Below are 25,480 nucleotides of genomic sequence, written 5' to 3'. Positions count from 1 at the left end.
GCGGAGGCAAAAACAGAAAGAGGTGAGAGTCAGTCCAAATAAAATAGGAGATAAGTGCCGTTTATCAGATTGTTCCAAAATGGAATATTCCTTCAAACCATATCAAAAACAAAAAGAAAAGACAGGTTTGTCAGCTGAAAATACAGTATATGAGGAAAGAAAATAGGCAATCACAAAAAATCCTAAGATACCAGGAAGTAACTTACTGATAACGATTAGCCATTTAGATATACATTTGTGGCATATATACAACTGCATTTTCCACTGATGACTTCACTGTCAACTTTCTGTGTAAGCCTAGTGCATATCTAACCATACTGAGTTATCTAGGTTAGCTAGTTAGTCTAGCTGACCTTCTGAGATCATGATGGATGGAAAAAGAGTTCATTGCCATTTACATCCTTTTATTTAGACTTTGCCTTTCAAGTTAGCTCACTTGCGCCACCAAAAAACTGTTTCTTTGGCTCCGCCCACTGAGGTTTAACTCAACCAGTGGGATTATTTTTTGCATCCAGAGCAGCTCTGCCTCCAAGAAATTTTTGTACAACTAAAACTCCAATCGTCTTGCTACAACGGGCACAATCACTAACATCTAAACATCGTAATAATTCTCTCTCCCTCCCCTCCTCAGGTGTGTCCTCCTGCCTCTCCTGAGTGTGAAGCCTCCTCAGCAGGCTCTCTTCCTGCTGGTGGACTCCATCGATGAGGGCTGTCAGCTGGGGGAGGGCGAGCAGCGGTCCTCCCCCGGCTCTCCCAGGACCATCGCCGAGCTCCTGGCCAGTCATCATGAATTCCTCCCGCCCTGGCTGCTGCTCATCTGCTCCGCACGCCGGCAGAACAAGGCCATTACCAAACTGTTCACAGGTAAATAATCGGGCTGCGGTCTTGAGCCAGTGCACTCAGGTTGACCTTTTTGGTGGTTATTAAGGTCATCATTCTCTAAGTGAACAGGTCATTTAACTGGTCGCGTTTTTAAACCTCATATCATTGTCAAATTCATTGTGATACCGTGATATAATTACTGTAAACAAATGAGACAATATTTGCGCTTGTCAGTAACGCTCTTTGCTTGCTTCCTCTCAATGCGAGCCATTTTTCAGTCTTAATATGATAAATTTCACCCAAAAGAGCTGTTACAAACAAAGCCCGCGGCGTGGGTCCCTTCTGTCACGGCTGTTCCAATACTGCGAACGCAAAAGGCGTTTTACCATCACGACGTGCCCACAGAGATTAGGGTCACCGCCGCAGAGCTCCCAAAGTATTGCGATGCCTCCTCGATGTGCTATGACACGCCGTACTAGCTGCTATTATCTCCTTGTCAGGCCACCAGCCTACTCTTCGGTGATGAGCTGGCATAACATGAATGGAGAACCTGACTGTGTGGGACGAAGGCTCCTCCACAGCCTCGTGTGTGTTGTGCTGTGTTGTGTTGTGTTGTGTGTACCCCCTCTACCTTTCCAAAACCACTAAATGTAGAGGCTTCTCCTGCCCTCCTCGCCTCTTTCATCGTTACGTAACATCCCGGTCTAAGCAGTGCTTTCTCTGCTGCTCCCCACACAGGGAGTGCATCAACTCCGGTTCTTTGCTGAACCAGCTACACTAGTTGTTTTTTAATTTTTTCTTCCACTGCTTAAATGAACAGTACAGTGTCTATACTGGTGTAGTATAGGGTCTGAAATTAACTATTTGGCTCTCCTGCCAAACGCTAGTAAACTAAAAAATGTACCTGCCAAGAATCATTTTTTATGCGCCAAAATAACTAATCATAGAAATTTGTCATCTTACCCATTTTCATTGCCTTTTTAATGTATGGGATCAGGCTCTCTGAGAAATAAAGAGATAAAAGCAGATTTCAAGTTTTAATTTGAAACATGCTTGCACACCTTTTGGATCTTTTTTTTGTCTTTCGTCTTCATTTTTCTGGCCTCACACCTGCTGTGTGTCACCACATCGAAATAACATTCATTTTCAGCTAACGTTGGCCTAGAAGCTTAGACGCTACTGCTTTGCGTAGAGCAGCATAACAGGCAGCCAATCAGGAGCCTGTGTGATAAAGAGCCATTGTCTTGCTTTGATTTGATTGGCTCATGGACAGAGAGAGTGTACGGTGGCCAGCAGGGACAAAGTTTGAGAACAGGCAAAGACCAAAGACTATATATAACCGAGACATTAAAATGTCATTGTCTTAAATGTTACCAGACCATGTGGCAGTTTACCAGAATTTGCCGTTCAGTGGGTGTTAATTTTGGATTCTGGCGTAGTGTGTTCAGTAGACTGTCATAATGTTTTGTGCACAGTACAGTTTGGTACAAGTAGGCTATAAGTGTGATGGGCAAGGCACCTAAGCATATTTGACACTAGTTTGATTTCAAAGTACGCTCGTAGGACCTGCTCAGTATTCCAGTGGAAAACCAAAGCATACTGTTACTGCACTATACTCATAACAGGCCCAGTGTGGGTAAAGCAGAGTACTTTTGTGGAAAAACTCTCCAGTTTGCGTGGGCGAGTGTCTCAAGGTTGTCTGCTGTGGTCAGAGGCTTTCAACAAATATATATTCATTTATTCATATTTAGCTGTTAAATACTTTTAACAGTTGACCATATCATTATGGTGTATGATGTGGTGAATTGTTGTGTTTTCATTTTAAACCCCGTCTGTCTGCACATTTTCCTTACGGGGAAAATAAAGATTTTAATTGAATTGTCTCAAGCTGAGCTCCAACGCAATTGTGGACCCTTAGTTCAACATTGAGGCAGTAACAAATACGATTCAGAAGAAGCTTTTGGTCTGGTTTAATCTAATTTTGTATGTTTCCAAATGTGTGTTACTTTCTCGTAAGGAGACTTTACTTGTGGGTGTCATTTGAGTATTAAATGAGTAATAACTCCATGATGCAGTCCAGCGTCACCACTATCAGAGGTCCTGTCTCCCATTAGAAAGATTACCATGTATTTACCCCTCTATAGTTTGAAATCAGGCTGTAAATTATTGGGTGCGATGTTGTGGATTAAGCGTAATCTTAACTGTAGGTGTCAGGTAGTGTAAGTGCGGTGTAGAGGAGTACAGATCTGATCAGTGTTGATAGTGGGTGGGTTTGGGGACACCAGAACTTGCTGTTGAGTCTTCTGGGGGTGTCATGGACCTAATTCAACAAACCAATTGTGATTGATTGAAAACCCCAATGACATACCCGCTCTCCCCCACCCGCCAAAGCCAGTTTTCTGCATACAGTAGGTTCTCCCCATAAATAACACAAGGGAGAGTTACAGTACATCAGATCCTGTCGATTTGGTAAAAGAGCGAAGCATGAAGCGGCTTCACAGCATTTTTCCAAGACCTTGAGCCTCCAGACTGCAGACATGACTGGAGAGGAGCTTAGTATTTGATTTTGATACAGCAGCAATTTGCATACAACTGTATTTTCTGGTTTATTTCATTCTATATGTGCATGTGTTATCTGTTGTCATTGCCCCCAGCCATAGATCTTAATCCTCTCATTGTGTTTAGGTACCACAGAAAGTTGACAATGAAGTCATCAGTGGAATATGCAGTTGTATATATGCCACAAATGTAAATCTAAATGGCTAATCGTTATCAGTAAGTTAGTTCCTGGTATCTTAGGATTTTCTGTGATTGCCTATTTTCTTCCTTCCTCTTATGTTTTCAGCTGACGAGCCTGTCTCTCCTTTTTGTTTTTGATATGGTTTGAAGGAATATTCCATTTTGGAACAATCTGATAAACGGCACTTATCTCCAGTTTTTTTGGACTGACTCTCATCTCTTTCCGTTTCTGCCGCCGCTTTGATACTGGCCAAGCCCTTGTCAAGGTCTTATTTCAATTGCCAATTGGTTTTAAAATATGAGTTTCCTTTTGTGCAGAGAGGAACAGAGCCAAACTTAAACATTAAATGTGATGCCCTTGGCTGAAAGGAGTTTGAGACAAACCTAGCAGGTTAGCAGATTGTGATGTTCTTGTTTTTTTACTTTGCAGTATATCAGCATTTATTTGAATATGGACTTTATTTTTTGGTCCATGTTTTAGATTTAATGTAGTGCAGGGTACCATAGGGCTGGGTCCCATTGAGTTTGTGCAACGAGACACTCTTGCACAGCTCCAATAAGGTCTGGCATTTCTTTTTTGCTGATGCTTTTAGCATCGGCTTTGTTTTGTCTAGATTCAGTCTTCCGCTTTTAGCTCAACATTGGAAATTCTTCTGCAAGACTGGCTTCTTTTTCTTGCACGCGCACAGATATAGGCATACACACACACACACACACACACACACACACATACACACTCTCACTCACTTACCAATACCCCCATTAGCTGCAGGGACTTATTATGACAGCAGTGTGAATGCTCCTTATTCATGCAGCACTAGACCTAAAATAGACCAAAGGACTTCAGAGTATCAAATTGAGGCCAAGTGTCCCCTAAAAATACCCTCTATATTGTTTACAAGTTAGAGATGGCAGTGACCTGCCAAAAGAGTCCACTTTCATGGTCTGTGCAAAGCCAACTCTTATTTTATAGGAACGGCCTATTTTGTCTGGGGTGGAGGTTGTGTGGGTTTCCCAGTATACTCTGCTCTGTGGAGATGGGAACTTTGTGGTTCCATGAATATAGTGTCGATAAAGTTTGAGGAATGACTTTAAACCAGAAGGTCATTTTGCAGAGGAGTACTGGTCCAACTCTCCCCGAGATTTCTAAGAGAATTTGGATTCTTTCACCAGCTGAAGAATTTCTATTGTCTTTGATGTGCGCTTAATTCACTCGGGGGCGACACGCGTGCGCATCAGCTGGAGCGCTCTCGTCGGAGTTACTGTTTTAAGGATAGATTTCTTTCCCCAGGAGCAAAGCCATGAATTCCTTTTTCCTTGCTCAACTGTTATTCCTCGTGTCTGTCTCGGAGTGGAATGTGCTCTGGGAAGTTTTCAACACCTCTGAGACCGAGCAGGAAGAAGGAGGCATTCTGACTTTTCCAGCAGAATGCCTCGCTCGCATCCGCTCGGCTAATGCCTCACAAACAAAGACCGTTCTGTTTGTGAGGAAGGATACAAGAATTTTCGCAGAGTAGTATCTCTTCTGGCTGACTCACATTATATGATCACTCTGTTTTTATTAAGCATCAGTCCACTCCCTCTGTTATCTTGTACGCCGGATTTCAGTCTTCATCTTGATAATTCTCCCTTCATATGCTGTTAAATGGAACGGAAGGGTAAGGTCGAGGATTTGTAGCGCCGCTGCTTTCTTACGTCCCAAGTGACAGCGGACCTACGGTGAAAAGGTTGCTTTTTGCTGCCCTTACCCCCTCCGTGTGCTGTGCTACTGTAAGGCCATCATCGGGGAAGCGGAGTGGAAACACTTAGGCAGCGATTTTGGTTGGGAGCCGGGTAGAATCTGTGCCAATTTAACAAGGCCTCCGGCAGAAGGGAGAGCGAGGGAAAGGGGGAAAGGGAAGGCGGGGTGGAGGTGGGGGTGGAGGGGGGGTTTAAATAGAAACAGCCACTCAGACATGTTTTTTTTTTTTTTTTTTTTTCAACAGCTCATACCTTAATCTGTTATCATTTTCTGTAGTTTATTGGATTGCTTACTCACACATGACCGATACAGGTGATCATTTTTCAGAACTGCTGCTAACAATTTCACGTGCTGACATTGAAATCCCTCTTTTTTTTACGGACCCCGTACCTTTTTAAAATCCCCAACCAGCGCGGTTGCAGTGAACTTGAGGGGGCCATATTGTGGAGCAGAAATTAAATGAATTTTTTTGTATTCAACTTGGAAATTGGAGAAGCTCCTCTGTTCCTTGTATTGTTTTTCAAACATTGATTCATTGGGGCTCTCATTGAGACTGACGGACTAATCGTATTCATAAGCCCCTCATAGCATTTGATCCAGCCTTGTGTGTGATCTTTTTATCGGCGTGGAAGCATCACTGAACTGTAATGGCTACCATCTGCCCAATATTCTTTGTGGTGCAGGCTTGTCGAAGTCACTGTTTCTCAAGTCGGGGTATGTGCGGGCGCACTCCCAGAGGGAGGTGGGGGTACTGCAAGGGGAACTGGAGAGTATCTCTAAAAAAACCCTGGGAATTTTTGATCAACATATCTATAGATAAGCCCTTGATTCATTTATTAGAATAATACATTTACATTTTAGTCTTTTAGCTGATGCTCTTATCCAGAGTGACTTACAGCGACTGAGCAGGTTCGAGTTGAGTCTTGCTCGAAGGCAGGAAAGGTGTTTGTTGGTACAGGGATTGAACCTGTGACATGTCGGTTACAGGACAGTCTGTCTAACCACGACGCCTTTAGCTGACGCTCTTATCCAGAACGACTTACAATGAGTTCAACAGCAGAAAAAGCTTCCAATTCCTAGATCACCAACATGACATCTAGCCGATAGTAAGGCACGCAAGGGTCAGAGCCGTAATGCGCTGACCTCATTACCGTGATAGAGGTGCTAGGAAAAAATATATAAACAGGTTAAATAGAGCGGTAGGCACTTTTTTTAGAGATTGGAGATAATTGGAGGGAATTAGAGCGAGCAGAGGACAGTGTATTGGTACGCAAATCTCTCCTCCCCTGCTGAAACATCTCCCAACTAATCTGCGAATACAGGAGGAGGTAGATAACAGTGATACGGCCTAGATCCAATGAAACGCTAAACAAAATCTCGTGCGAGCTGTACTTTGTGGTTTTGAGAGAACAACCAATACGAGCGAGGGATGAGGAAGGACGGTTCTTAAGCCAAGAAGGCATGGATTTGTCAACGGCAATACCAACAGTTATAATAATATATCAGTGTGCTACTGGAGCCATGAAAGATAATAACTCCCTTAAACATTCCTGCAATATAGTATTACAGCAAGTTCAGTTACATTGTTGATCCCCACAATGATAAAAGACATTATTATTCTCTTTCTGTTTCCAAATTGTTTTCTCAGTCTCTCTGGTTGGCCACAGGGGGTGCTTGGCAGGGGGTGGGGGTGGGGGGGCAGTGTACACCAGCCAAAAACTTGAAAACAACTCGTCTAAGACACACACACACACACACACACACAGAGGGATGCACACAAAAGCTCCTCTTAGTTATGAATCATAACTGTAATTAAGACGGTTATATTCCTGGTTCTCTCTCAGGAATGTTACTGTGTGGCCACTTTCAGAAGACACTCATGCTGTGAGGCATTTTGATTTGGGGGTTTACTCATTTCCTTCCTCAGATGACACATTTACTCACGTCCGTTTTTATTTTTTTTTACCCCAAGTAATCACTGGTTTTACTTGTATACCTTGTATTGTTAGAGAAGTCATTACGAATTCCACACCTATTGTATAATAAAAGCTACACTCTCAGGAAATTACCTAGCTGCCCACATGGTCCAGGGCGGGTGTGTGTGTTTTTGTTTCCTGCTGTTGCGTCTCTTTAGAGAGAGGCCAGCCCACCTTAGCGAGGACCTGAACCACATCTTCCTCCTCCCGCTCCGACCGTGAATGGCGCTTTCTTTACCCACCCGCCCACCAAGAGACAGACCTGATTTACCACCGCTGATCACAAACGGAAAAATAGCAGCCCTGTTTGAAGTGGGCCACCCTCCTCTCCCCGGTCCCTGCCCCACCTCTGGGACCGGCCCTTTGTCCCGAGGCCTGCGGGTGACGACCGAGGGGCCGCAGAGCACGGCCGTCCCTCCGCAAAAGGTCAACCAAAGTCTTAAACGTCTCCGTGGATTTTTTTTTTTTTTTGCATGCTTCTCTTTTTGGGCAAATGTGAGACCTCAGCGGAGGGACCGCGAGATATTCTGGCCAGCTGACAACACAAACACAGTCGTAAAGCTGCGAGGACGGTTTATTTCTTCTGGGCCGCCGTGGAATTCTCCCCGAAGAGAGACAAAGATGGCTCTGCTTACTGACTCCCCAGTAAATGACATTTTGCGGCATCATTGATAGAGGGTTTGATTTATTGTGGTGTGAATGCTACAGATGCAGTAGAAACTATGAAATGAAATTGTGATTTTTATGAGGGATTAGGTGCCAAGCAGAAATATTGAAAAGCCTTTATTTCATAGTTCAAAAGAACATTTGAAAAACAACTCCAACACATTTTGGCTTTCATCAGGGAGAAGCTCAATTGCATGACACCAAACCAAAGAGCACCTTTAACAAATGCCTCCACCCACCAAGGTCCAATAGAAACATTCTCATCTTGGCTTCTTTGAATTTTCAGTATTGATTGGCTCTGCACCTCGATGCCTGGGTAAGATGGGTAAGATGAGCAAGGACGGCATATTTCATTAGCTTACCCCCCTTCTTGAAATTGGCTTATGCAGACAAGAAGATTTGTGTTCATATTCATGTATGTGGTGTCGTCGGTGAGGCTGCATGTTGAGCCTCACTTGGGATGAGCTGAAGACCATAATCCTTGCTGAATACTGTAATTTACCACCATGCAGTCTGACAGCCAGGTAAATTACAGGTCTACGGTGTCTGTATCTATAACACGTTGGGTGCTGCACTGCAGTAACATGATTCTAAACATGGCGGAGCAACCGGCTGGCCTCTTTCCCTCTGAGGTGATGCCCTTTGGTATGCGGCATGCCCCTGCCAAAGCTTTATAGACTCGAGAATGGCATTTTTTTTTTTTAGGCTGTGGTACAGAGCGAGACATGTCAGCTTTTGCTTTAATTGAAGGGTGTTTTAATTAGGTCTTAATTTGACTTTAGGTGAAATAAATGCAGTGGAATTCTTGGCACGTCATTGGCTGGTTTTGCTGCAGGGGCAGCGGGCTCTAAAGTAAAGACGGGGGTTTTTATCCCACATTGCCTCTTGACTTGCATGCCAAGGATAACTTTGCAAGTACCCGATTCCACAGTGAGCTCTGTGAGCTTTCCATGTGCTGAACTTATTTAAAACTCTGTTGTCTGGACATTTCCCCGTGAACCCAAAATGGTTCCAGACCTTCCTGCCGCTGCATGTTGATAGCAGATAATGGGTGATTTGACTAGATGGCTAATAAAACGTGACTGACATGCTGGACTGAGTAGTTTGCTGTGCAGGTGAATGGAAGCATGTGGCGATATGGCTAAATGAGGTCGCTGGGAGGTCAGCCAGTGTAATGACGAACAAAAACATGGAGAGAAATTGGGGAAATGTGATCCTCTATGGGGCGAGGAACTCCCAGGACTACTAGAGCTTATCGCTGCCATCAAGGCCAAAACCTTGTATCTCCAAAAAGTAAATGGGAATTTAGAAAATGAGCCTTACTTTTTTAGGTTGACGACCATGCATTTTTGAAATGACACAGTTGGTTTGTAATGGATTTTATGGTTCTTAGGGTCATGAAACTTATTTAGCACATAAAAGATCATCTGACCTTTTTAAATTTAAGTGCAAAAATTGAAAAACAGCATGCAGCAAGACATCAAACAGAAGGAGGAGGAGTGACTATCGGCTATAAAAGCCCTAACATTAGTACTACGTTCTCCTGATTTTGCAGAAAAAGGCAATTGGTAAATGAACACTTTGAATAAAATTCATACTATTTATATACTGTTGGTTATGTTTGATCTGTGTATTCTTAGCATGAGTGGAAAAATGTTAGCACTCTGTTATTTTAGCAGTAGTTCTCTATCGGAATCGTTTCACTTGGATGAAATTTCCAGTCATCTGTGCAGCTGTACTCTATCAAGAAGTTCCATGATATATAGTGACAACTCACTTAGAGTAGATATCCATTATGGGATAGACTGAGTGGAGGCACATAGATATGACCAGGTGTGCTGCCTTATGAGTTAATCTCATGTCGCCATCCTCATGAGCTCCCTTCATTCAAAAACACATCTCAAGTACAGAACCTCATTTCTTTGGCTGTTAGAAAAAAAACCTTCATCATTTGGCTGTGGGCTCCGCAACGTTCCGCATAAATCATCTTTTGATGGATGTATTCCCCGGCGTGTCATACCTTTTCCGTGCAGGTGGTTTGATAAGACTATTAGATTGCAGACTTAAAGCTGTGCGGTGCTGTCGGTGTTTTGAATGTATTCCTCTCATTGTAATTTTTGTTTGCCCCCCTCTGCCTTCCCAGCCCTGTTCAGTTACACCACAACGGGTTTGACTGGAAAACCTCTGCGTCCCGTTTGAAATTCAACATGAGGCATGTTTGGGCAAGGATGTTTTCATGTGCTTTGCCTCCAGCATAACACAAATTAATTGTTAAAGCGTAATCGTTTCACAGTGTCTCGCCTAGTGGTGCTTCGTATATCAGGTACAAGAATAGAATTGACACATAAAATGTAGTTACTAAGCAAAAAATGACTCTCTTCCAAGAGTTATCTTTGTACAGTTGAAAGAGTGTCCTCATTAGAGTCCAGGCCTCTCTCTGCTTGGCTTTGTCTTTCTCACTTGTGCATGAGCCACATTCATTTAAGATGAAATAGAATATGCTATCTCCACTCTTCCGTTGAATAGTATAAATGAGATGGTATATAATCAAAGAAGGAACATCGTTTTCAACTATGAAATGGCAGCTCACTTTTCAAAGGCCTGTTGTTTGCAGACCGTTGGAGCTGACTCTCATCCACATAGTTGTGTTCAGGAGGTTGGCGCTCTTATGTTTTGGAGCTGGGAACTCTGCAGCTGTCGAACAGACGTTTGTCGAGCGCGGGTTTACTGGAGCGCTTGAGGAGAGGGCAACAAGGCTTGGGTTTCTGTTTTCTTTTTGGATCCTATGACTTAAGATGGTGTCTCGCGAAGAACGTGCTGAATCTGAGACGCTGCCATTCTAAAATCCCGGTTGATGAGCTGGAACGTTTAGTTTCTCAACACACATGCGCGCGCACACACACACACACATACACACACACATACACGCTGCCTCGTTTGTCATCTGAAAAATTAATCTAGAAGGCAAACAGTCCCTCTTTTGTACGTGGGGCTCTGTCTCTTGTGGCCGGTATCCAGTTCCGTAACGAGCAGCAGCTGGCTCAGAGGCCTGTACTCGGGAGCTGCATCCCTCGCCCTGATGAATGTGTCATTTGTTGCTTGTTTAGCAGTCGCTTTGTTCAGACTCTCAACCATCCACACACACTCACACACACACACACACACACACACACAATATTCAGCTACAGTTTGTGTAGTCCATTTGTAATGGTGCAAAATCTAGGTCTTCAAAATCTAGGTCTTCACTACTGTTGGGTTTTGGAGAGAAAGAAAATGGTTCTTGGAAAGCATTTGAACATTGGTAGCCAATAAGAGTTCTTGCAAAGTATTTAATAGTAGTTCCTGTTACATGACAACACATGGCGCAGCCGTCGAATACTTGGTTGGATGCCTTTGCCCTGTGGCTGCTTTAGTGCTTTATCTGCAATAGTAGGGCAATGATAATGCCATGACTTCACAGTTGAGATCCAGGCCTTATGAAGTGATGTCTGCGGTGACTCAAGTGGAAATTGTAGGTCATCTTCCACCATTTACAGTAATTGAAAGAAAGGTCTTTTTTGGCATGTTCAGACTGGAGGCCCTTGCCTTTTCAATTCTTTTTTCTTCCTCTTGGCCCCTAGAAATTGATTTTAAAAAGCTTTTTTTATCCATGCAAGCGCTTTATTTCATGGTAGCTGCAGTTAAATTTCTGACTCCTTCTCCCTCCTCCAGCTTTCCTAGTCTGTGTGTCTTCATAATTGGTGTGTCAGCGACCGTGGAATGTAGGAGAAACTGTTTATCATAAAACTACAGCATGGAAGCATTTTTCTTTTGTTCCCCTGTCAAAATATTCATGAGACGGTAACATCTCCAGAATGGGGTTGTAATGCACATGCTCTGTTTTTCTTAGTCCCTCAGAGAATGGAACAAATCAAAATCCAACATCAAGACAAAATATTAAAATGTCACGGTGCTGAAGTCACTTGCTGGATGAAAATAGTTTTTTCTTTTTGGTTCCCTGAAGTTTTTCTGTCCTCCTTTTCCCCTCTTAATGGCCTCTTCCCCCCTCTCAGCTCGTGGGTTTCCTGTCCCAGCTGGAGCTATCCCAGAATGCCCAAAGAAGGATTGGGTCCAGAAGGAGTAGGAGGACCAGGAAGAGTCAATGACGTCAGAGCGTCAGAGAGTCAGACGTGTGGGGGGTAACGCCATTCATGCAGTGACAATTTTTTGACCATGAAATGGTGAATAAAAACGTTTGATACTTCGCCTGTGTTGACTAAGGCGCTTGTCATTGTGCGTTGGCTGGGAAGCAGATATCAAAATCACCAGGCTTGCAAGCCTCAAAAAAGGGCATTAAGAAGGTGAAGTAGCAATAAGAAAAAAAGGTGCGAAAAAATAAAATGAAACATGCTCTGATGATAGCCTGATGGGCTATGGGCTTAATTTTTGCTTTTTTGCATAAATATTACTTGTGTATATATTAAGAGGCTAGTTTTCTTCATTCTTGTTAAAAAGATTACCTTATTTTTGTATTTACTCCTACTTTTGCACGTTAAGGTCATTTGGAACTTTACCTTTCTTAACTTTTGTTATAGCTTTTGATTTATACCTGACAGGAACCGTCCCCAAATGCCAAAATGGCTAATCTGCCAGATTTTGGGGGGAAAGGTTTGGAATATACACAAAATCTTAATGATTTTTAGCCCTCAAAAGTAACAAAGTGCTGGAGTATTTTTACTTGCCTGCTCTTGTACTTACTCTGACTTGAGTAAAATGTAACTTTGGTATCAGTGCTTCTACTGGACCAAATTATTTTAGTATCTTTCTACCTCTGCCAGCGTTAAAACTTCCACTGCGCATGCGTTTTACCCTGCGTGTGTCTGCTGTGGTGTTGGCGACTCCTCCCTCTCTGTTACTCCCAGGACGAGGCTGGGAGCCAGAGCAGGAGGTCATGGAGCCTGTGAGAGGGAGGAGGCAATGGAAAATCCACATAGTCACTGAAAACAATGGCAGCATCAAAGTGGGTTAGGGTCACTGAGTTCTTGTAATGATCGAGTGAGCTTACTGTACATTGCTGGAAAGTGATACTACTGTGAGGAATAAACTGTTTTGTCAGATTGGACACTTTGCACAGCAGCCCCTCTACCATACATTAAATTACATCTGTGGACATGAATATACAGTATATGTAATATGGAGTGAATGTTTCCTTGATCATTTTTCCTTGTAGCAGAGACTGGAGGTTATTGGTTTCACATCTGTCCCAGTTTTGGTTGTAGTTTAGGTTGAAGAGTTAAACTTGTCCTCATTTGGATAGCACTAATCCCAAAAACTGACAGTATATTTGTTTTGTGTTTTTAATGTCATGTCTTCCCTAGCAGTGGTGTTGCTGTTGTGATACATCATTGCTAAGTGAATATAAAGGAAACAGCAGCCCTCATTCATAAAAGGTTTTATTGTATGAATTTTGTGCCTATGACCAAGTCCAAACCAACAAAAAAAAATATGACACAATCTGTGGGTTTCATTGATTCTCTCATTTTCTCCATCATATCAAAGGATAAAAATAAATTATATCTAAGGTGTGAATGCTAGAATTTCATCTGAACTCACAACTGAATTGAGGTGTGCTTATCTTGTCAAATACTCAAGATTCAGAAGTGGGTGATGAAGATAAACCATTGCTCCTGCTGTTTTAAATGGGTCTGTTATCCAAGCTGTCAGTACCTGCTTGGGAACTTGCAGGCTGTATTTGTTTTTCTATAAAACCTTACACAATAGCCTCGATTGGGGGAGTTTCGTCATTTCTCTCCAGGTGTGGTTACCATTGGCCCTGTGTGGAATAAGATTTCACAGCCTTTTCTACCCACACAATACCAGTCAGATGAAGAGAGCAGTGCCTCAGGCTTGGTGACAAAGTGTGATTCATATTCTGCGCAGGGAAAAGTTGTATTATATAATCGATGCAATCTAAGTTACTCTTAAGGACGGGCGTGTTGGTGTTGATTCATGTGTATTCTTTTCAAGTAATTTCCTGTCAGAATTCAACTTTGATACATAGAGTTGGTAATGAATAGTTTACAATCAATAAGGTACCTTAATTTCAAAGGTAAATGTTAATGGGCATGTACACTTAAAGACTGAGATAAAATTGCACCTCTTTTTTTCAGGAAACACAGGTCTGCAATAGGTTGTTACCCAGCTAAGCAGTTGGATATGAAAGTGTTGTAACAACCCCTTTTCCCAGAGTAGGAAACCTGTTAGTCATTGAGAAATATGTCAATAACACTGAGGGAGCCTCCGCTGATTTTTTTCTTCTTGCCCCACTAAGCCTGAGAACCATGGGAACTGTAAATAAAAGTATGCAAAAATGCTCTCTCTGCCCTTGGGTTGCAGGCTATGCAGACCATGAACAGATTGTTTTAACATGGAGAAAAGTTCACTTAATGCCCATTAGCGGAGGCTATTATGGGGCTATTTTTCCACTGTCTGGGAGAGGAATTCCCATTAACGATCATTAATTAAGACCCATGGTGATATTTCTTTTTTTCAGAAGGATTTCTAAAGGTCTGTGCTGAGAGCATGTAGCATGATAATGAGTGAGACACTGGAGAGATGTTTAACAGGCCATTGATGTGCTACAGGCATGGAAATTATGTCTCCCTTGTTCTCCATTTCGATTCTTGTACATCTTCAGCCTTTACCGCAGCTTTGCCCCTGCTGATTAAGCACTAATAGTCTGTACAGTCAATGGATGGGTTTAGTGGCCAATCAACCCTGCTTTAGTATTAAGGAGGTGGATTTTTTTTTTTTTACCCATTTCTTTTTTTCAGGATGTCCAGAGTATTTTTCTGCTTTTTCTGTTGTTAATATATTTCAATGAAATATGTTAATTCTGAAATTAGTGCCTTTTTTTTCCCCGAACATGCAAATTTTCTAAATTATTACAATTGATAGTGGTTCTGCATCAAATACTATGTATTGCACCAATTGGTGCCTTGGTTTTGTTTTCCATAGTCCTTCATAGGCTGTACTGATAGTGAACTCCTGCTGAAACTGACCGCTGCCAGCGACCAGAGGGGTCATGCTCTCAATTCCTCTGAAAGGTTTTATTTTAACAACATGGCTTTAGCTCTAATTATCTTGTGCCTTAGGAAATTAAAGGATGGCTTAAGCGAATTATCTGAAGGTAAAAGATCAGTGGATAAATAGTTGGTATGATCTCAAGGTCAGACTTCAGATTGTGACTCTAGGGGCACTGTGGGGAAACTAACACTGCTCACCATCAACTATGATTACTACTGACACTGCCATTCATTGACAAGTTTATAGTTTATATCTTTTTATATTGCTCATGTATTTCCAGTTATTTTTGAAATGTGTGTTGAAATGTTTATCTTATCTTAATTTTCTAATAATTTTCTGTAATCAGACTCATCTAATGTACCTTTCTTTTTATCTTCCTCAGGATTCCGCAAAATCAGCCTTGATGATCTGCGCAAGGCCTACATTGTCAAGGACGTCCAGCAGTATATCCTCCACAGGCTGGACCAGGAAGAGGCCCTGAGGCAGCATCTGACCAAGGAGACTGCAGAGATGCTCAACCAGCTCCACATCAAAAGCAGCGGCTGCTTCCTCTACCTGGAGCGTGTGCTGGATGGCGTGGTGGAGAACTTCATCATGCTTCGCGAAATCCGTGACATCCCCGGCACACTCAATGGTCTCTATCTGTGGCTCTGCCAGAGACTATTTGTCAGGAAACAGTTTGCCAAAGTCCAGCCCATCCTCAATGTGATCCTGGCAACTTGCAGGCCACTCACGGTCAAGGAACTGTACCATGCGGTCTGGACCAAAAACATGACTCTGACCATGGAAGAGTTTCAGAAAAAAATGGACATTCTCTCCAAGTTGTTGGTTGATGGCCTTGGGAGTACTAAAATCCTTTTTCACTACAGTTTTGCAGAGTGGCTACTGGATGTTAAGCATTGCACCCAGAAATACTTGTGCAATGCAGCAGAGGGGCATAGGATGTTGGCGATGAGTTACACTTGCCGGGCCAAGCAGCTCAAACCACTCGAAGTGCAAGAATTTGCCCTGCACCTTGTCAATTCCAATCTGCAGATTGAGCCATTTAATCTGGCTCTTTGGATGGTTTGGAATGGTACTCCTGCTAAAGACTCTCTAACCACTTCCATACCAAAAGAACAGGAGGTGCTACAACTTTTGGTCAAAGCTGGCGCTCACGTGAACAATGAGGATGATCATGCCTCATGTATTGTGCAACAGGCCCTGGAAAGAGAGGACTCAATACGGACATTACTTGACAATGGGGCCTCCGTGAACCAGTGTGACTCCAATGGGAGAACTCTGCTGGCCAACGCTGCATACAGTGGAAACCTTGACGTGGTGAACTTGCTCATATCTAGAAGGGCAAACATGGAGCTAGAAGACAACCACGGACAAACGGCACTTACTCTTGCAGCAAGGCAGGGCCACACCAAGGTGGTCAACTGCCTTATTGGCTGTGAGGCCAACATAAACCACACAGATCATGATGGATGGACCGCCCTTCGTTCAGCAGCCTGGGGCGGACATTCAGAGGTGGTATCTGCTCTGCTCTACGCTGGTGCCAAAGTGGATTGTGCCGACGCTGACAGTAGAACGGCCTTGAGAGCTGCCGCTTGGGGAGGTCATGAAGACATTGTGTTGAACCTCCTTCAACATGGGGCTGAGGTCAACAAGGCAGACAATGAAGGAAGAACAGCTCTCATTGCTGCGGCATACATGGGACACAGAGAGATTGTCGAGCACCTCTTGGACCACGGGGCCGAGGTTAATCATGAAGACGTGGATGGGAGGACTGCCCTTTCAGTTGCTGCTCTCTGTGTACCCGCAAGTAAAGGCCATGCTTCTGTTGTAAGCCTTCTGATCGACAGGGGAGCAGAGGTTGACCACTGTGACAAAGACTGCATGACCCCTCTCCTTGTGGCTGGCTATGAAGGACATGTAGATGTAGTTGATCTGCTTTTGGAAGGTGGAGCTGATGTGGATCACACAGACAACAATGGCCGCACCCCTCTACTTGCTGCTGCGTCAATGGGCCACGCCTCTGTTGTCAACACACTGCTTTTCTGGGGAGCCGCTGTTGATAGTATCGATAGTGAGGGAAGGACTGTCCTGAGCATTGCGTCTGCTCAGGGGAATGTAGAGGTGGTCCGAACTCTGCTGGACAGAGGTCTGGATGAGAATCACAGGGACGATGCTGGCTGGACGCCGCTACACATGGCTTCATTTGAGGGCCACCGCCAAGTGTGCGATGCCCTTATTGAGCAAGGTGCTCGTTGTACAGAGGTAGATAACGACGGAAGAATACCCCTGATATTATCTTCGCAAGAGGGACATTACGACTGCGTACAAATTCTTCTGGAAAACAAGTCATGCATTGACCAGAGGGGATATGATGGGAGGAATGCTCTCAGGGTGGCTGCATTGGAAGGCCACAGGGATATTGTTGAACTGCTGCTGAGCCACGGCGCTGACATAGATTACAAAGATGCAGATGGACGCCCAACGCTCTACATATTGGCACTTGAGAATCAGCTGGCCATGGCGGAGTATTTCCTTGAAAATGGGGCAAATGTGGAAGCTAGTGACACTGAGGGCAGAACGGCCCTCCACGTGTCCTGCTGGCAAGGGCATGTAGAAATGGTAAGGCTGCTGATAAACTATCACGCTGATGTGAACTCCTGTGACAACGAGAAGCGCTCTGCCCTCCAGTCTGCTGCTTGGCAAGGCCACACAAAAGTCGTGCAGTTTTTGATAGACAATGGCACACATGTGGATCATACATGTAACCAGGGTGCAACAGCACTGGGCATAGCTGCCCAGGAGGGCCACATTGATGTTGTGCAAATACTTCTTGAGCATGGTGCTGACCCCAACCATGCTGACCAGTTTGGGCGCACAGCAATGAGAGTGGCAGCAAAAGGCGGCCATTCAATGATCATAAAACTCCTGGAGAAGTATGGGGCCACAACTCTGAATGGCTGCAACCCCTCCCCAGTACACACCATGGAAGAGAAAACACCATTGTCTGTAACCGGCAAAATGCAGTCCCTCACCATCAAATCAAGTAGCTCTGGTAGCACTGGAGCTGGAGATATGCAGTCGTCTGGGCGCGGTCTACCCAATGGACCTGTCCACGCTTTCAGTTCCCCATCAGAATCTCCCGATTCCACTGTAGACAGACAGAAGTCCTCCCTCTCAAATAATTCCCTCAAGAGCTCAAAGAACTCCTCTTTGAGAACCACCTCATCCACAGCTACAGCGCAGACCGTGCCAATAGACAGTTTCCATGGACTGACATTCACAGAGCAAATCCAACAGCACTCCCTGCCTCGCAGCCGGAGTCGACAGTCTATTGTGTCCCCTTCCTCCACCACTAAGTCCATTGGTCAGCAGCCATCATCTCCATCCAACGATTTTGACTGGACACAGTTAAAACCTGGTCTTAAGTCAACAAAGGGAAGTAAGACCGGAAATGGGACATCGAATAGTAAAGGGGCATTAGGAGACAAGAAAAAACTCAAGAACAGCGGATCAACCCAAGGACAGGTTCTGGAGTATGAGATGACCCAGTTTGACAAGAGGATTGCCCTCAACAAAGCGGTAGCAAACATTGCAGTGAAGGATCCCCATTGTAAAATCATGATTGGTGGTTCAATCCAGCAGGACGGGGGGCAGGGCCAAGATCAATTCTTTATCCAACAGCAGAGCTGTGCTGAGAAGAAGAGGAATGGCATTATGACCAACCCCAACTACCATCTACAGGGCAATCAGGTTTTCCTGGGGAGGGTATCAGTTCCTCGGACTGTGCAGAACAGAGGCCACCAGGATGTTCTGGAGAACTATCCCATAGGGGAAACTGAGCTAAGCCTTAAACAAGCCCTGAAACTGCAGATTGAAGGATCCGACCCCGGGTTTAACTACAAAAAGGAGACTCCTTTATAGCTGGTAAGAATTACTTTTCAAACTAATCCCACAGTATGTGCTCTCGTTGAAATACATCTCCTCTTGTCTCAAAGTTGAAATTACGGTCAACGTGACAGCACATAGGCGATGCTTTAGCTTGTCTGTTCATTTCCAGTGTCAAATATAGAGGCTAATAGGACGTTTTAGCTTTTACTGGATTGCACTCAATAGAGCCATCATTAGTTGGACTTCATCAGACATGTGCATGATGGATGCATTCAGAAGAATGCCTCAATCTGGCCAAGCAGACTTTTTTCTCCAACAAAGCATTAACCTAAATCATTCCTATACCATTTCAGATGTGCTGAATGCCATTCGTCATGCAGACATTGGAGGGAATGTGCCAAAGCAACTATTTTCATCTGCATAAAAAATGATTTTATTTTTTGCCACTCATCAGTGGGAGACCTCAAAAAATACCTAGGGAAGATTGTTGATTGCTGCCTAAGGCTTATGTGAACTGATACTTCGATGTGCCTACATCTGTTACAGCCTTCTTCATGTATTCATGCACACTATCATTTTAATTTAATGTATTGCTATTTAATAAACAGTGTATGCACTTTTAAAAGAGTAAAATGACAGACATGCATTTGTTCCCTTCGCCCTGTACCCCCATCCATGTGTTTTATCAAACTAATTGTTCAAGAGAAACGTACCAATGCTTTTTTATTATTTTATATTACATTTGTTGTTCGTTCTGTCTGCAGTTTTTTTTTCACACTGACAGCAATGTACCACTGAGTACATTGTCGCATCAAACCAGAGGACATAAAAGTAATTGATGCCATGGTATGAAATTAAGAGCATTGATACTCTGCCTTTCTAGAGACCCCAAATAATCTGTGTTAACCTTGATCAGTGTGCTAAACCTATGTTGTGTGTAATATGTTAATAGCTATGGCAATTTACTTCACAAGTATATACAAGCATATTTATTTTTGGAAAAAAGCCACTTTTGCTACATTTTGTGTTGTACGCTCTACCATGGTGCTGTGTTCAAAAATTGCCTGCAGTTATTTTGGACTCCCAGTTTTGTTGGCTTTGTGCGTTGTGTATTATTACAGATATCCAAGGGAGGAGGAGAGTTCATTGAAAATGTAAAAAATCCGTGAGTTCATTTTGTCCCTATGGGATTTTTCAGTTGTTTGTGTGTTTATATTTTTGTGCGTGCATTTAAAATATTTAAATAACCCATTGTGTACCGTCAGCAAGAGTTTGGTGCTAAATGCAACAATTTCAAGTGAAAGTAATGATTTAAAAAAATGCATTTGTCCGCAGAGTTACATGTATAACCTACTGCAATGCAAGAAACAAAATTCAAGCTTTGTTTCCCTTATTATTGTCATGTGGTTAATATGTTTCAGTAATTCCCGCTGGTCTTTTCAGGGGCATGATAGAAAACAGCTCAAAGGGGCTCAGCCATTAAGACAACTTGTAGATTTCAATAATATTATGGTCTGAAAGCATTATTTGAAACGCGTAGTTGTGAAGCCAAAGTTGAAACAACATACTTTGTCCCATCTCCTCCCTGTGAGCAGCTGCATATCAGCTCAACAGGACCTAACCCCACTGGAGATGGAGGGAGGAGGTGCTCCACTGTGACGCTGGGGGAACTGAAACATCTGTTTCTCATGAACGATGTGGAGCTGCGTTAGCGTTTACAGGCTGTGTCATATTTTTGCAGGCTTTTCATAATGTTAACAGTGAGCTATTTTTTGCCAAGAGCGGGGGGTTGGGAGGGTGGAAACCTATCGCATGCACAAACACTTATAAGCCCTATTCAAAGCTCTCAGCTCTTCAGTACAACAGTAGCTCAAAAGTATGCCATGAAGGGTCAATGGAAGGATTCGAGGCAGGACCAGGTCTAGAAGCAGTGTTGGAAAACATAGTCTTGTTAAGCAGTTATCTTGTTTGTCTTGCCTGTGTTTTGTCTGTCATCTTTGATTTGACTGTCAATGATTGGATTGTAAATAGCTTACCATGTACATTCAACTTTCATTTAAAAATAATTCCTGTATTATATGAAGTGGAATTTTCTGATGTATATTAAAGTGCTTAATAAACATATTTGCTTTACTGCTGGAAAAGAAGTCTTTCGCTGCTTTATTCATGCATAAATATGGGATATGGACAAATCACATAAAATTAAGAATGCAGTGATTTGATTTGATTTGGAGTCTAGTCTCTTCACAGTACTAGCGTTATGGAGGCATGCATTAATGAGTTTAGATGAATAAGTATTTCTAATTCTATTATTTTCTTTACTTCTATGTCTTCCGTGGTTTGCAGTGCTACGTATCCCTAGATTCAACACTGATTGGCTGATTGATTTGCCTGGTACAGAATAGCTTGTGTTGGCACTGATGCACCATTAACTCTCATGAAGCCTGCATTTTTTAAGATGGATGATAAAATGGCAAGTAATAGGGAAGGTAGGAGATTGAGAGGGGGATGACTTACCACTAGACAGCTACCAGAAATTGACAAATCTGTGTTGACAGCAGTCATTTATTGGCCATTTATCCTAGCAGATATCCATTCATATCCATTCCTGACTCCGTTACCTCGTGGATGAATGTCTGCTTTGAATCCAGAGGCATTTTTATTCAATGAAGTACATTTTTTTTCCTGTAGTGGGTCTGCAAAACCACAGGCTGTGCTGTCAATCCGTCCTCCACTGTTGGTCATTTGATGGTGGAGGGCCAAACCAGGACACTGCAGGCATCAGAGCACTTGGATCAAGCTGAAGTGGAACAGAGAAGTGTGCCAAGCGCTATCACAGCCCCCCCTCCCGCCAGTTCACTCAGTTCATCTCAGCCAAAAGCATGCTGCAAGAGAGATCGAAATACAGACATGTTGGACTGCTCTATATTGCAGAGATATCAAACTGTTTGTTGAAGAATTTCCAGTTTTAACAGTTACATTCCCAAATGAGATGTATAATAGGTAACTGGATTCCTTGGTTGTCAACATGAACATGCTTACTGACAAGGTCCTCTATATTTTAGAGATGTAATTCTTTATTTTCAAAATGGATACATAGTGTTTTAGAACTCTTCAGCTGTGAATGTAACTGAATGGGCAGCATTTAGTCTTTTGGCCCAAACAATGAGGATTGGATGAAGTTGTCAGATTAGCCTTAGGCTGAAATTGGTCTTTGAACTTTTTCTTTGGACTTTTACCTTGGCTCTTCAGAGGGTTGGAGGAGGGGTGTCAATGAGCAAACCGTCTGGTAATGATGTCATGTAGCGTGGAGTGTCCAAGCTTGGAGGATGTCTCTGTCCCTTGGACCGTCTGCCAGTGGCCACATCTGGTTCTTCTCCACCCATACCCTTGTTTTGGATACAGCGCTAACAAGCTTCCACACAATATACACAAAATGGAGGCAGTGGTGGCCCACTGCAGTGGTTCCAGAAGCAAGCTTTTAACCCAGTAGCCTGCAACTATGTGCCATCGAGAGCTGTGTGTATGCAGGTTTTCGTTCCAACAAAACACTTCAACACATGATTTCTCTGATTAGCACTTTCATCAATAGAGGAGGAACTAATGAGTGAAATCAGCTGCTTTATTGTTTGGTTGGAAAGAGAACCTGTATGCACATGGCTCTTGAAGGCATGAGGTGATTATCACGTCAGGGAATGCCAAGTCAACTTGTGTCCTTATGGAGAACGTTTTCTCTTAGTTGTCTTGGGGAGAAAGAACTTCTCAAGAATGCGAGAGAACGTATCTTTACAGTTTGAGATGGGTTGTGTGCTTGACATCGTGCAATAAGACACACAGCTGTTCGTTTACCAGCTGATTCAACTGACTCTGGACAACAGACTATAGCGCTGTTTGGACATGATGTGAACGTCATCGTTCTTGCAATGAATCTTGGGGCTTCATATTCGCTCGTCAGTCACCATTGGATGCATCCTAGGTTGGCAAGTACTTAGGGGATCTTTATCCGTCCTCTGCCCTTAGTGTTGCCCAATTGTTTTGGAATCGTACTTGGGCTGTTCCATGTTAAGCCAAACATGGGACACAAGAATACACAAGAACACAAACTGGGGAAAATCTGGTTGGAACGCCCAGCCACAATAGTGAAGCTGCAGGAGTAGACTATAGTAGTACTGGGCAGCATATGTGCTCAGTAAATCTTTCCTGGATAAATGAATGTTGAAAAATATATACAAGATTTCAGGTTTTCAGGGTTTTTGGACACACAGCTCCCATTTGTTTTTAATGAGATTACAGTTTCTGTGCTGTGTTGTTTTTCTGATCACGTCCCTGATTATAATTGCAGAGTGGAAAAGCCACCACAGACTGAATTTCATGTAATGCTGCAATCAAGTGACTAAGATGGACACATCTGGCAGGTTTTTGACACATCTGCTCGCATGACAGATTTTTCAACAGAGTGATGGAAAGATATTAGAATATGTAATAGTGTGTTGTTCTTATGCAAAACCAACAGACCCCTCACAGTTAGTGCCCGAGTGAGACTTTTAAAGTGTACGTCTTGTCAGACCGTTTTCTTTTTCCAAATATTAACTGCTGTTCTGGGAAATTGGCATCTGTACAAGCATAAATAGTCGACTTCAACGAATCAATGCTGGTAGAGGTTTGGTAGGGAAGCAGCCAAGTGGCAGACTCATGGAGAAATCTTACAAAGGGGTATTTAAGTCCGCTCATCCATTTTTATAATGACACAAGTGCAGCCATGCAGAGCACTTTATTGTACCGGGTTTCAAATTAGATTGGCTGGAGTTGCCGTTGCAGGAGCGTTTTCATAATGATCATAAATTGTGCGCTGAGAAAGGTGAATATTTTCCAAACTCACAGCAATTAGATAATAATCCAGAAGAGGAAAAGGCTTTGATTTATGTTCGCTGAAGGGGGATTTATGTTGTTGTGGTTGGAGGTAGCAGTGACCTTGGGACAGATATTAAATACATGAACCCGTCTCATTATCTTATGCTGTCTCACCTAAATGCACCCTCCCCCCCGACTATTAATGGGATGTTTCTCTAACCATTATTTACCCAGGAAAGGGGTTTCCTGACCATGCTCTTTCTGCAGCAGAACCTTGTTTCACGTTCATACAGTTATTCACATGAACACCTAGGAGCTGTCAAATAACAGATTCCAAGCATCTTAAAGGGGCATAAGTAATCTATGACTTATCAACGTCTATCGATGACCAAGGGATTGCAACAACATTGACACGAGTGTCTTGAAATTCCAATAGGTGTGAAGTTTTTGTTCTAAAACAGAGTACAGGCTGGAAAGTGAGTTTTGAAAGCCAGAAATCTCAGCAGCTGGTGAAGTAATCGTTGAGTCACTGGTACTGATCAGCAATCCTATCAACCCCCTGCAGATATATTATAGCCATTTTGTGATAAGTGGCAGTAAAAATCTTACTTATTGCACCTATAAACCTTTGGACCCTCACAATGCCAGCAAGCAGTAATCAGGAAGTTGGTCTCAGACGCTGTTGTGACAGCCAGTCTGCTGAATTGTATTCTCCTTACTGGCAGCGGTTCAGACACTGTTTTTCAGTTGAGCGAGGCCATTCTAGATGTGTGTCAGTGTGGTATAGCAGGTGGAGACGGGGGGGGATTCACCAGTCCTTCAGGAGCTAAGCGTTGAAAACACGGCTAAATAGACCTGCTTGTGCAAGTCTGTTTTCATAAAAGGAAAAGAAATACATTTATGCTCTTACATCTATCAAAAGGAATGAATAGACCCTTATGAATGACATTTTTACAAAAGGAAGAATTTCAAAGACTTGTACCTTCCTAACTTCTTTCTGGTGCAGTGCAGCGTCAACCCAAAAGTTGAATTCAAAATGTGAAAACAAGCCTTGCTTTTAAAAAAAAGACAGCTTTGAAGGCAGTTTCTGCTTGACAATAATGCAGCTCCTCATTGCCAACAAAGCTGGAGAATCAGAGATTATACATACCGTATTCCTTTTTGTTGCCTGTTTACATAATCCCTACAGCCTCTCATCAAGGAGCGTGGATGAAAAGCTTTCATCGACTCTCTATGGAAAACCTGTTTTCTCTTTGAAGCTCAACACAGTGGCCCAGCATGCACACAGGTGTTCTACTTTCACTGTACTGCGAGTGGGATCAGGAGCCCACCTGACAGAACGACCAAAAGTCAAAATGTGTGTCGCCTGGAGAGACAAAGCGCTTCTGGGTGAGTTGGCTATAGTGGACCGCCATGCTATGCATCATTAATCATCACGGTTGAAGCCAAGGACAATAAACAGTCTATAGCTCTACACAATAAAAGGTCTATAGCTCGTCCAAGACCAAAGGGGGGCTGCCTGTAAACCAGCCAGTTCAGTTCATAGCTCCTTGCTTTCTGTCCTTCATATCGGCGCTGTCAGACTCAAACCTCGTATCTCCAAAATGTCAACTTTTCAGGAACTAAGAAAAACAGCCTGGTTTATAGCTCGAAGACAAGGCATTTTTAACTTTATCCAGTGGGTTTTAAAGGGTTTCATCAGGCCAAGAGGTCGCAGGATTTTCTCAAC

General features: G+C 43.2%; 1 protein-coding gene across 1 annotated transcript in view; it reads left to right on the top strand.

Moving 5' to 3' along the window:
• ankrd50 (ankyrin repeat domain 50) overlaps window positions 1-21,034 on the top strand; it is a 35,021-nt gene extending 13,987 nt beyond the window's left edge. The window contains exons 3-5 of the mRNA XM_071920254.2: window positions 632-864; window positions 15,392-18,936; window positions 19,254-21,034. Coding sequence (XP_071776355.2) covers window positions 632-864; window positions 15,392-18,933 — 3,775 coding nt within the window. The 3' untranslated portion in view covers window positions 18,934-18,936; window positions 19,254-21,034. The remainder of the gene's footprint in view (window positions 1-631; window positions 865-15,391; window positions 18,937-19,253) is intronic.
• The last annotated feature ends 4,446 nt before the right edge of the window (window positions 21,035-25,480 follow it).

The sequence above is a fragment of the Centroberyx gerrardi genome, chromosome 16, assembly GCF_048128805.1.
Source record: "Centroberyx gerrardi isolate f3 chromosome 16, fCenGer3.hap1.cur.20231027, whole genome shotgun sequence".
Classification (NCBI taxonomy): domain Eukaryota; kingdom Metazoa; phylum Chordata; class Actinopteri; order Beryciformes; family Berycidae; genus Centroberyx; species Centroberyx gerrardi.
The sequence above is the reverse complement of the archived record's forward strand: the minus strand, read 5'-3'. Positions and strand labels throughout refer to the sequence as shown.